Source organism: Nycticebus coucang, chromosome 20, assembly GCF_027406575.1.
Source record: "Nycticebus coucang isolate mNycCou1 chromosome 20, mNycCou1.pri, whole genome shotgun sequence".
Taxonomy (NCBI): domain Eukaryota; kingdom Metazoa; phylum Chordata; class Mammalia; order Primates; family Lorisidae; genus Nycticebus; species Nycticebus coucang.
The window spans coordinates 41699123-41712417 of record NC_069799.1 but is presented as its reverse complement, the minus strand read 5'-3'; the positions used below and the strand labels follow the sequence as shown (position 1 = coordinate 41712417).

General features: G+C 42.7%; 1 protein-coding gene across 21 annotated transcripts in view; it reads right to left on the bottom strand.

Annotated features, from left to right (window-relative positions):
- Nucleotides 1-13295, bottom strand: part of PARD3 (par-3 family cell polarity regulator) — a 760426-nt gene that overhangs the window by 217359 nt on the left and 529772 nt on the right. For 18 of the 21 annotated variants that reach the window (XM_053573215.1, XM_053573201.1, XM_053573216.1 and 15 more), the window contains one exon: nucleotides 10267-10498. In XM_053573215.1, the coding sequence (XP_053429190.1) occupies nucleotides 10267-10498 (232 nt within the window). Of the gene's footprint in view, nucleotides 1-4505; nucleotides 4638-10266; nucleotides 10499-13295 lie in introns of those variants that run through there. The other 3 variants (XM_053573220.1, XM_053573221.1, XM_053573222.1) reach the window with 1 other exon arrangement.

Here is a 13295-nt window from a genome sequence, read left to right as displayed (position 1 = left end):
AGAGAAAATGGTAACTTCAACAATAAACCCAAGAACATGGCGCAGACCTGTGGAGCAGGAAGAGCTGCTCTCCAGGTAGCATCTCATCCATCACGGGCACGTCCACACCTAGGGCAGAGACTCTGACAGCGATGGCACCTTCCAACGATGCCCTGGTAGCAACTGCAAAATTACTCCCAGTAGAAATTTCTTGCATGCACTATGTACCACTATGTCTTTATTCATTCGTTCAACTAACACTTATTTTCTCAGTCTAGATTTCGCTCATCAGAAGCAGACCCTGCAGCACGGGTTCAGGGCAGGGTCTGGTGGAAGGAGTCCCAGGAAGGAAGTAGAGGCGTCACAGCAGGGAGGAGAGGCAGCCAGAATGCGTGTTTCACAGCCTGTCGCACTGTGGGCAGTGGGGCTCGACCTTACTGACGAACCCTGGGAGCAAAGTGGGGAGCGACGCTCTCAACCTGCACCACAAACAGGGTCTCCAGGGCTGTTCAAGGTCGTAGATGCCAATGTCAGTAGCTCTAGAGTGGGACCTGAGACTCTGCATTTCTGATGGGTTCCCAGATCCTGTCGCACTCCTGGTCTGAGGACTACCCTTTCAGAGCCAAGGGATTTTGTGCCTCAGCATTGTAAACCTGAGCGTGAGGGCTGGGGGACATTCACACCAGCTCTCATGGGCCATGAGTTAGGGCTGCTCCGAGGGGCTGCCAGGCCCCCGCACTTCCAGCGGGGTGGGGTGGGGGGGAGTGCAGTTTGACTTTCCGAGGAGATGCAGTTTGACTTTCCGAGGCTTTAGAGAGGCAGAGACCAGCCCCTGGGCACTGATCACGCACCAAGCAGAATGCCAAGGGTGAAAGGGGTGACATTCCTGCCACTGTTAATCTCCAATTAAACCAAATGAACTGACACAGGTCACATCTCAGGTAGAAGTGAATCCCAGTGAGAAAATAATGCCAAAAGGGAGGACAGGGAGCTCTGAGGTGGGAGGAGGAACTGTTTGCAAGTCTGGATAGACCCCCACCCCGTGAAAAGTGGACATCTGAATAAAGAGGCTGAGGGTGCACGGGGAGCCTGTGGGAATCTGAGAAAATATTCAGGGAGAGGGAGGAGCCGGAAGGACAGAGGCTCTGATGGACCTCAGAGGTTCAGGGAAGGACAGGATGCTGGGTGAAGCTGGCTGGGGAAAGAGGGGAGGGACAAGGTCAGAGAGGAGGAGGTGGGGCTAAGTCCTCCAGGGCGCAATGGATGACCAGCTAAGGGTCTCGCTTTCCTCTGAGTAATGTGGAAGGACAAGGACTGCTGACCTGGGCTGAACACAGAGCCAACAAATGTCTGCTTCTGCACGTTCATAAGCTGAATGTGGGTCTAAGGAGGAAACAGGAGTCAAGGATTACTCCAAGGTTTCAGATGAAAATAAGTGTATAGACGGAGCGGCCATTCTCTGAGGAAGGGGGGGCTCCCAGGAGCAGTTCCAAGGGGTAGCGTGATATGGAACTGAGCTGGCAGCAGGTGAAGTTTCAGCCGTCTGGTCAGTGTTTGCAGGTCAGGAAGGTGGTCGGACCTACGCACAAACACGAATCCAGAGTTCAAAGAAGATGCTCAGGCAGGAGACGTGGATTTGGGAGCCTCTGTCTGTGGACTGTATTCCAAGCTCTAATGATCTGTTTCCTGGGAATATTGCAATTCTGTATTATTGAAAAGAGAAAGAGAAAAAGATGGAGGATAGAGCCCTGGGGCACTTTGAGAGAATAGCACCGAATTAGCAAAGAAGACCAGATGGAGTGGGTGGGGAAGGGGAGAGGGACGGGGACCCCACAAGGTGAGCTCAATGGAGAGCAACCAAGGATCCACCTGCCTCACCTGGCAGACCCAGAACAGGGCCGAGAAGAGACGTACACTGGCCCGTGGTGACTTGGACAAGAGCAAGCTTTGCGGAAGGGGATGAAGGACTCGCTGACGGGAGTTCAGGAGAGAATGGGAAATGGAGACAGCAAGTGCAAGTCCATCAAGGGGTTTGCTGAGACAGGTAGGAAGAAAATGACACAGTAGCTGGAAGGGTAGGCAGGGCTAAGGGAGATTCTCCTCTAAAATGGAAGAAATAATAGCAAGGCGCAGGACAGCATGAAAGATCCAGTGGAAAAGAGCAATCACAGATGACGGTGAAGGGGTATAAAGGACTGCAGGAGAAATCTCTTGGAAGAAGTGAGACGGGATCAGAACAGCATTTGGGGGCTTGACCTGATGGAAGACTCAAACATCAAAAAATAAAAATAAATAAAATAAAATGGAAAGGTTAACAGGCTATATGGTTATCTGACTATGAAATTTAATCTCATTTTAGTCTTCTGTTTCTAAATTGGCTATTATTAAACATGGGTCAGAAGAAAACCACCCAACATCCAATTATGTAAGAGGACACGCCCCCAGTGAATTCTTTAAAAGACTGCTTGTAAGACTAAAACAATTACCTTTATAGAATAATTCGTGGTTAGATAAAAATACATTTAGGAATAAACATGCACTTGATCTAGCATCGGTAATGCAAAGGATATAGAGCCTCTAATGGTAACAAATAAAAACATTCAGAAGGACAATTTCCAATCTAGGTTGTGGTGAACGTCATTAACCGAGCCTGTCTCCCCCTTACATTTTTCAACGGTGTGATAGTATTTATTTACCCTGTGTTATTAGAAAGTGAATAGTCACTAGGCTTCAATTTTCACATCAATTGCGGAAAAAAAAAAAAAAAGATTCCATTTTCTACACAGTCTGGAATTGAAATTGACTTAGCATCTCAGAACTGTCAAAATTTCTTTTAGGAAAAGGTTTGCTTTACGGAGACTATAAAGTAGGTGTCATCCTTGACACTTGGCGTTCTATATTCATGTCTCAGGTCTATGGAAAAGAAACGTTAGCCAACGTCGGAAAAGGTCTTGGGGAGGCCCAGCCGTCACGCTTTCTGCCTCCGCTGGCTTCCTTTGCAGTCAGCTGAAGCACTGGAGCTGTCAGAGGTTCTCTATTTAAAACTGCTAACAAGGAAAAGAAGAACATTTGAAGAATATGATTCCTGGCTAGCCTAGAACTTGTCTTTGCTAACAGGTCAGTCTGACACTTATTTTCCTGTGTTAAAAACAGGAACCTCTGTTTCAATTCAAATTAAAAACAGAATACATTAAATCCTGGGGAATTTACAAATCCAGAACTTATTCTGGGTAAGAAATAAGGAAACCTCCTAGGATGTGTAATTAGGAAACAGAGCTATGCTCTGTCCAGGTGACAAACATGAAAACAAATAAAACTATGTAAAAAAAATCCTCGTTCTTTTCGTTACCGGGAATGGCTCCTGTGTCTCATTTAGAGAGGCTTATTTTAACTGTGTTCCTTAAATCACCAGCAGATCACATAGGATGTCGCTTAGTTTCACCGACGTGAAACTGCTTACATTAATCCCCATGGCAATTAGGCCCGAGTCATAAAAAACTCCAAGGCCTGGTATTTCTGACATGAGCAAATAAACACAGTTATGTGTGCCTCTTCCCCAGGATATAGGTGAGGGTTTTCTTTCCCTTGCTTGGGGGCCAGTGGGGGGTGAGGTGGAACTGAAAACTCCTCCCAAGTCAGAGCAGAATCTCTAAATCCTCTTCGCAGGCACCCCACCTGATCCATAACCCCATTTATCAAATGGGTTTCCTTTTCATCTTCACATTTATTTCTCATGAGGATGCAATTCTAACATTTTCAGGCGTCAGGGCTAACTAAAATACACGCTTGTCTAAAATCCTGCGGGGCCATGAAGGGGGTGTGAATTAAGGCTCCTCACAAGGCCTCATTGTAAAGCGAGGACTATCTGAGATCCACCTGAGCTGGTGTTTGCAGCTCTGATGAGAACACGTGGCCAGGCACATTTTCCAGAAACATTTAGGAAAGAGTGTGTGCTCTCATAACAGGTGATCTCGGCAAACCTTGGGCACTAGAAGTTGCTGCGTTAGCCATCTCTGTTTGTTTTCCTAACCACTTACTGGCCCAGCCATTTTTGTCTAAACTCTATAACCCATAGAGAGACTAATCCTTGCCAAAAAGGCCCTTCTAAACTGTCCCATCCGGTCACTAATTTACCTCATTGCATCTCATTGCTCATGGGAGACAAGTTCAACCCACACAGCTCAATGCCTTTGCCCTGAGTCATCTGTGTGACTTGTGTCCCCCAAGCCACTGGGTCACACAACAAAACCAAGTCAGTGGTGATGCTTTACATAACCTTGAAAGCTCCTGATTCCAACCTCCGAGATTTGTGAATATGCCAGCATCTAGGATGGTGGTTTTCCTCTATGAAAAGGGGCTAATAATAAAAAAAAATTATTTAAAAGAGGGGGTAAAAAAGCATGTCTCTGCCTTTTCAAGCTTGAAATCAAGATCGAAAAGTTTCCAAGTGATTAATACATAAATGACTAAACCATCAAAAGTGCTGATGTCGTAAACAAAATTCGTCAACAGCCACTAGGAATTCGTTGAAAGTAAATTTATTGTTTTGCTTTAAGAAAAAAACAACAAAAAAAAATCAACTGTGCAATATGTGCTGTTCAAGACCTTTTTGAATCTGGTTTGTTGTTCATCTCTTCTCGGGCTTCAGTTTGGCAAGGCTAAACAAGAAACACGGCACAGACACACAATTAGTAAGGACAGGTGAGGAGAAGGGGCGTCATCCATGACGCATCTCAAAATCCAATCGGTGCGTTGCATTCTGAAAACTGTTACACGTGGTGGCCATAAAGTTCGTGTGCAATTTATTTGATGGCCACCCTGTATTCTACAAAGGAAAATATAGGTCTGATTTTGACCAAACCAAGTTTTAAACCAAGTTATCTATTTCCTCTTCCAGAACAGACTGAAACAATGCTGAGGAACCCAGGTAAATCATCCGAAGCGTAATTGGAGGATTCAGTTTTAATGGTAATATAGCAACACTTTTTTTTTTTTTTTTTTTTAGTTCAAGGCTTCTTTTTTTTTTTTTTTTCACTTTATTGCCCTGGGTAGAGAGCTGTGGTGTCACACAGCTCACAGCAACCTCCAACTCCTGGGCGTAGGCAATTCTCTTGCCTCAGCCTCCTGAGTAGGTGGGACCACAGGCACCTGCCACAACGCCCGGCTATTTTCTTGTTGCAGTTTGGCCGGGGGCAGGTTTGAACCCATCACCTTCCGTATATGGGGCCGGCGCCCTACTCACTGAGCCACAGGTGCCGCCCATTTGCAACATTATTTTTGCTTTATCTTTCTACAGCAGTTAGGTTCTCAGCTCTCACTTGTAGACCAGAGCAAGAAAACCACTGGAAACACAGACAATGGGGCAGCTTCTAAGGTCTTTCAGTTCAAACAATAACAGTTCGAATTTTGCAGGAAAGCAGTACAAAACTGTACTTAACTCGAGGGCTGGGAGAAAAGAGAGAGAACTGATCATTTTTTTTTTTTTTTTTGGCCGGGGCTGGGTTTGAACCCACCACCTCAGGCATATGGGACCGGCGCCCTACTCCTTGAGCCACAGGCGCCGCCCGAGAACTGATCATTTTTAATTGGTAATACAAAAGATGCCAAAAAAAAAGAATACACATTTTAAGAGATCTTGTTGGAAGTAACATTGATTATTCTCCATTAGTGTACAAATCGCAGGTAAAATGGATGTGTAGGTACACTCAGCCAGTAATGATGACTTCAATTTAACTTTGAAAAGTAACACATAAACAACATCGCTTTAAATGTGTACACATTTGGGGGACACCCTCTGTATAAAAGAATCAGAATATGGGATTTTATTATCTTGCTGGTTATTTTAATTTGGAGATGGAAACTAAGAATGCTATTGGTTTCCTTTAAAAACACACACTTGTTAAATATTAATTAATGTGTCTCCCTCCTTCTAAGGTACGTATGTAGTTCCCTCTTTAGTAACAATTTCATATAATTGCAGGAGACACAGGAATACCTGCCTGTTGGAACAGCCACGACTCTCAATTTCTGCCCCTCCCTCTGCCCCGCGCTTGGCAGGCGGATTGATTACATTCACAAGGCGTGTTTACCTGTGTTGGAAGCAACCTCGGGTTTCTTAGATACAAAGCCATTTAACTAAGGCAGCAGATACAAGGAGAAATTAATGTGAATGTGAAACACTGTATGTTTGTCATTTCATTCCTTATAGATTTAAATTTGTGATTTTTGTGATTTAAAACTTGCATTAAGGCTTGTGTACTTCATATACTCCATAATTTATAAACAGAAGAGTGCTGGGTATAACTCACGACATTCTTTCCTAGAGCTGTCTATCAATAATTAAATCATTTTTGGGTGACTACCATTCAATGTGTAAATAGAGAACCGTGTTTTCTGCACAGCCCAATGACTACAAATACCTATCCGAGATGCCATCACTTCTGCTGGTACAATTTTGCAAACAGGGTCCATCCATTTGGCCCTCATCATACAGAAGATAATAAAAAAAAGTATACGTGTTTTAAGAATGAGAAGAAAACTGTATTAGGTTTGTTACACTCAAGTCATGTTTGACTTTGCAATTACAAGAGGTGCTCAATGTGGCTTGTATTCATCTTTTGTTATTGGTAAATATTGGGCATTACAATTTTAATACAGTCTTTTTCCTTTCTTAAAATGTGTCTATGTGTTTTTTGGCACCCTCTGTATCTAACCAAAGATCACAGACCATCTGCAGAGATAGAAATAGCCAATGTATGGTGAGGAGGTAGGATAGTGGGGAAGAGAGCCCTGGAACCTGTTTTCAAGGAAAAACATATTACTTCTCCAAGTGGAATAAAGAGAAAATTCTCTCATGCTGCTACATTTATCTAGAAAGCTAGACTCCCAATACCTAACATCATTTGCCCTCAGCCTTTTCTTTCTGCTATCTGAACCACAAAATAGAAACAAAGACGTAACGCACCCAGATTCACCCCTGGCTTTGCACTTGAGATGTGCACCAGAACTGCCATAGCTGAATGCTTTTCAGACGGCCCTAAGAACCGTATATGCACCTCCATGTTCTGATTTATTTATCATATTTACAGGCAATACTGCTAAGGAAATCACATCCTAGTCTCCTTAAAAAGCTAAAGAGAAAGAAAGAGACTAATTTTAAAATCTTACCATATGCCCTTATGTTGTTGAAATTTTTAAAAAATGGCATAAAAGTAATGACCCGAGGACGTTATTACTTTCAAATAATCAGATCCAGTAGGCATAGAAGGTCGTTCGCAAAGTTTTTAAAAAGCTAACTCTCTTAAAGCTACGAGTCTTCTCAAACACAGGACATGTAACGATGGTGTGATGAAGGCTGGATCAAGACCGACATCCAATAAAACAAAAAGGCTTATTTTATGGTGAACAGATTATTCTCAGCTCATTTTGAGGAGCAATATTTGGCAAGTTTCAACGCTTTCCCAAAGGGCTAGGGTTTGCAATTAGATAGGACCCAACCCTGTCTAGGTGTCAATAGATTAAAAAAGTCTGCTCAAAAGTATGTTTACACTCTCTATATGATGGTGTGTTGTTCTCCTGGAAGAAAAATTCTGTTTTGTGAAGTTCATAGACATCCATGGTATAAATACACCCACCATGGTAGATTTTTTTTTTTTTGTAGAGACAGAGTCTCACTTTATGGCCCTCGGTAGAGTGCCGTGGCCTCACACAGCTCACAGCAACCTCCAACTCCTGGGCTTAAGTGATTCTCTTGCCTCAGCCTCCCGAGTAGCTGGGACTACAGGCGCCCGCCACAACGCCCGGCTATTTTTTGGTTGCAGTTCAGCCGGGGCCGGGTTTGAACCCACCACCCTGGGTATATGGGGCTGGCGCCTTACTGACTGAGCCACAGGCGCTGCCCACCATGGTAGGTTTTTAGCTACCAGCATGATGTCACAGAACATGGAGCTGCAGAGAGCTGTGCAGTACCCATGGTGTTAGAGCCATGCCCATGCCACAGGTGTAAATAATCTCAAAATCAAAGATCATAATATAGTAAAAGTCATTCTGAAGTGGGGAATTTTGAGTCTTCCCTTTTAGTACTGGCTATGTTTAAGAACCAAGAACAACTGGCTCTTCCAAGCCAAATGTGGGCTGCCTCTCGCAAACCACTGATGCTAGGTACACAGAAAAGTGTAGCTGGCCCAGATTTTCATACCAGCCATTCTTAAATACTGGGGAGAATATCCGAAGTTTCAGAAAAACAAAACAAAACTTCAGCCCCTGCATCTGAACACAAAATCTGATTTTCAAGGCAACGTGGAGTCAACTCCCATATCACAAAGCGGACTTTCGTTACAAGTCACAGACAGAGGCTGCAGCCTCTAGATCTAGAGCAAACATCATGTGGTGTTTGGCAGGACTGGTAACAGAAAGAGAGCTGCGTTCTGTTGCTCTCCAGGGTCCTTTGGCGACAGTACACATTTTCCTCCACGCTCTCCACTCTCCTGATCCCAGTGGAAAAGCTCTACTGTAGACCTCTCTTCTAGAGCAGCAAGTTACAGAAAAAGATCACTTATAATTTTTTAATCCATGTCAAGAACAGAGAACTGTACCTATCAGATACATGTTGGTGATGAATGAGAAGTCTCCGCGTTCACGGAGACATCAGGAGAGGCCCTGGAGTGACAGTGCCATAGGTCTCAGGGAAGTTCCCTCCCATTCTTATTCTCTAATCTGAAGAGGACTGCGGTGCGAATTCCTTAAATTTTAACTGATAGGCAGCAGCCTTATTTCTGTGCATTATGTATGTGTCAGTTTATGAGCTGTTCGGGTACATGGAATGAAGCCCCCCCTGGCTAACACAAAGACTGAAAGACAGTGCCAGTCAGAGTGATTTCATCCTGTTACATTCTTAGACAGGGAACGTAATGAAGAGAGATGATCTGACCGAAAATGCATTCAGAAGAAACAGTATATAAATAAGAAAAGCTCTAACAGAAAACTATGAAAATCCCAGTGTTCAGAAGTGCTGGGAGACAGAAATCCAATTCTATTTAAATTAAAGAAAATAGCACTAACGGGCCAGATTTTGTGCCGGTGTAAAGTGTACAGTCACTTCCCTTCTTCTATGCACTTGGCTCGACCGGATGGCTACAGAACACAGCTGCTGTGCTGTGTACCCTTCGGGCTGGGCCACGATTCCAGGACTTTCCAGGCCTGACTTAATCTGTGACTCCCTGAGTTATTGAGGTCAGCCTCAGAATTGTAAATCAAGAAATTCTATGAAAATGAAAATGCTTGGTCCCCATTTTGCAATTAAAAGAGAAAGTTAAAACGAAGGAATTCATAATACAAAGTCAAGGGGGCTGTGCTGTATGTTTTCAATTTTAAACCATCATCTTGATATGTTTAGGGGTTAATTTATGGGACAATCAAGCAATCTTTATATTTAACATTAAATGCCTGAATATGTTAAACCCCCGTCAATGAACATTTATGGGAGAGTTTCAGTGCAACTTCTGAACAACTTGTCACTTTTATTGTATGGCAATGATTTGCAAAAAAAAATAAAATAAAATAAATGATTATGCTAAGTAATCCTCAAGTATAATTTAGGGACACAAAAACAACTGTCAAGAGACAGCCAGAGACTACACTTAATGAAATCTTTACAGACTGAAGTAATAAGTATTAAATTAATCAACACAGCTTAATTGAAGGTCTATTTGTAACTTTTTTTATTAGCCTTGTTATTAATGAACCTTTAAATGCTACCACTAACTTGAGCTCCATGTTAAATTTAAATAATGAACCATTGTTCACACACACAAAAAGGAACAAACAGTGCTTTAATAGCCCTTTGTCTCACTGGGCCTTTCACTCTTATGCACAGCTAAGATGAAGACATGTCCCTCCTTCCTCCCAACAGTTATTCACATGGCTGGCAAGATACCATCATTAAGGCTGCTAAAATGGTCTGAAATACCTCAAGTGAAATCCTTAAGAAAGTAAAAAATGCAGCAGGTGGAAATTATACATGCATTTTCAGCTGACCTCGAAAGATCATGTTTTCAAATCTATGCTTTCAGTCCTTTTTATTTGTTTATTTTTTGTTGCTTAGAGATGGGAGTCTTGCTATGTTGCCCAGGCTGGACTCAACCCCCAGACTTACAGTATCCTCCCACCTCAGACTTCCGAGTAGCTGGGATGCTGGGTGTGTGCACCCCACACGGGCTTTCAGAATTTCTGTTACTCTCTCACTCATGTGTATCTAGGGAAGGTCTAGTTTGCATGGTGAAGACTTACCTGAACATGTCTCCCAAGCCCTTGAGCATTCCTTTCTTGGCTTTCATTTTATCCTTCTCCTTCTCTCTCTCTTTCTTCTTCTCTTTTCCAGTTTTATCCTTTTTCCTGTCGGTCTTGTCACCTTTCTCTTGGTTTCCGTTCATGTGTCTCTCCAGAGAGTGGGAAGGCTGATCGCTGGCCGTGGATACGGACTCTCTCCCTGATCTTGAACTTTCTTCTGTGTCTTCTTCCACTTGGAAGGAGAGAGAAAAAAAAAAAAAAGGGCAGGGGGAGAGGGGAAACAAGGTGAACCAAAGGAACAAAAATAAAAAAACTATAATACACATGAGCACTTTATTTTCCCACATTTCTTTCTGTAGTATGGCCTGGCCACTGACATGGACGGCAATGCTGTTTAACTCTGGGTTGAATCAGAATGCAACATGCGATGTGGTTGACTCCCATGAACATGTGCATTCCTCTGCCAAGACTCAGAGGAATGCAAATAAATAAGGAAAGGTAAGAGAGACACAGCCCTCTGACTGATTGCTACAGCGCTCACAGGAATACACTTTGGGCTACAGATTGTGCAGCTGCTGGGTGACCCAGCATGACCTCATGATACGGGCAGACTTCTAAGGCGCCCTGTGTGCTATATTTGCCAAGTGAAAAGAAAGAAAACAAGGAGCCCCTCCTGAAGCACTTCCTTAAGAAGGGTAAGGAGAATTCAAATACAGTCTGGTTTCTTATTAATCTGCTCCACTACACCCAAGTCAACACAAGGATGTCTTTCCTCAGGCTCCAAAGATGTGTCCACTTATGATTTCTGCATGCAGAAGAGTGATTGTTCAGTTTACAGCCCTAACAGATCTCCTCAGCCTCTGTAACTTTCTTTGCACAGGTGAACATCTGAAATCAAGCCTACAAGAAGTCCTCAGCCTAAACACTTGTGTGTGCCCATCTGCACAACAGCCACTGAACACAGCTGCATGGAGCCATGAAAATGTGTAAATTAATGACTGTACTCCTCCCTCCTTTGCAGATAAAAAGACCTATGTAGCAATAACAATCTTCTATTCCTTGAACCAAGACTTAGGAAGAACGTGGTCTGAAGATAAGTCATTACCTCAAAACTTTGTGCGTTTGAAAGAATTACAAGTAACTGAGGTTGGTTTCGAACCACCAAAAGAACTTTAAGAATTTCTCTATTAAGTAGAAAGCATAGATGTACATATTAACAGCCATTCTCAGAAGTCTTTTCTGAGATTAGTGCCTAAAGTTGTTCTCCAAATATAGTACAGGGGGGCTTTGGATTACTCCTTGAATTCTAGGGTCATTTTTCTTTTTCCAGCATCAACAAAGAAAGTATAGCTGAATGTTGTTGAGCTTCCTACTCAACACAGTGCCAGACAGAACAATGGGGCCTCTTCTCAATCTTTTGCAAAGAACTGACTTCCAAATCAAGTTCATATCATTCTCAAGTAAAATTCAGGCTTCCTCTCCAGCAACAAGAGACACTTGAATGAGCAACACACAATATCAAGGGTATAATAAGACTGGCGGAAACAATCCCAATCTCTGGGGAGTCTCTGAAAAGAGACCATATGAAATGATGGCACAGCCATGACCAAGTCACAGAATTTTTTTAAACTACAGGACTGGCAGGCAACCCCATAAATGACTTTAGAAAGGTTGACCTGCCTCTAAAGAACATAGATGGTGGCTTTTAGGAAATTTGCTTTGTTCCTCTCTATCAGTGAATACATAAAGACTAAGTGTGCAGACTGGTTAGAAGAAACCAGTCACAACTTCCACATGGACACAGTTAATGAAAGTCCGTAGCCTTACAAATACTGCTGAGTGAAGTCTGCATTTTTATTTTATTTTATTTTATTTGTGTGTGTGTGTGTGTTGTACACAGAACAGAAAAGGAATACCCGGGCAGCTGGCCCAAGGGCACGCTACTTACGTGTAGCCTTTTCAAAAGAGAACTCCCCCAAAGAATGTAAATGTAACTTAGGCAAGTTTGCAGCAGCTTATCTAGTACCCTTGAACATGGCTATGTTTTGCCTGCTTACAAACCACTCTCTTGACCTTTGAGGTAACTGACCAAATCATTAGGAAACAATTTTTTAAATTAAATCAGAGCTGTATACATTATGCGACAATTTTCCAAAGTTCTCGCAAAGCTCTAAAACCCAGGTCCTGTTGGTATACTCAAACCAGACAAACGGAGGCTAATGATCGTTCTACAGTTCCTGCATGGAAATCTCCGTTCAACAAAATTTCATAGCTCCTTATAATCTTTTACTGTGGGCACTTCTCCTGTGACACATCAAATATGTCTCTCTCCCTTTCTTTAAGCTCCTAAAATGAGGATTGCCCAGCAAATACCAGCTGCTCACAAATGGAGTTCTTCCTGAAAGACTGTTGATAAAATCTGATTCATGACTTTGTCCCAATCAAACTTGTAGCCAATTTCTAGGTTCCACCATTTTTCTGTCTTCAGAAAAATGCCTCCATTCCTCTCATCAAGCATGCCAAGTCACCACCTCACTGTACCCAACACAGCTCTGATCAGCTTCTGGTGTATTTTAGACTATTATTGTTAGCGCTACATGTATCATCTAATGGATTTTATAACCCTTGACAATATCTGAAATTCTAAACAAAATGATGAGCTCCCTGAATGTAAATGACTTAGTCTTTCACAGCAACCATTATCATAAATCATGAATGGAGTATCAGTAGCAATTCTGTTAGTTTTCTGCCTAATAGTTTTGGCAGAAGTTCAAGGGGCATATGTCTGATCTTGGCTCGGTAAGGGAATAAAGGCAGCGCCTTCACAACTCACTATATGCTGAAGGCGTAGTTGTTGCCAATTTTTTTCATATTTGCAATAATTTTCTGGTGTAATGCAACTTATTTTCCAAATTGGGTGAAGTTAAGTTAGTATCAAATCGCTTACTAACCTCGAGTTTTTATAACCTCGTTTTATAAAATCAAAACTCCTACCTCAATTTCTTGCCTCGAGCAAGTGGACTGTTTAA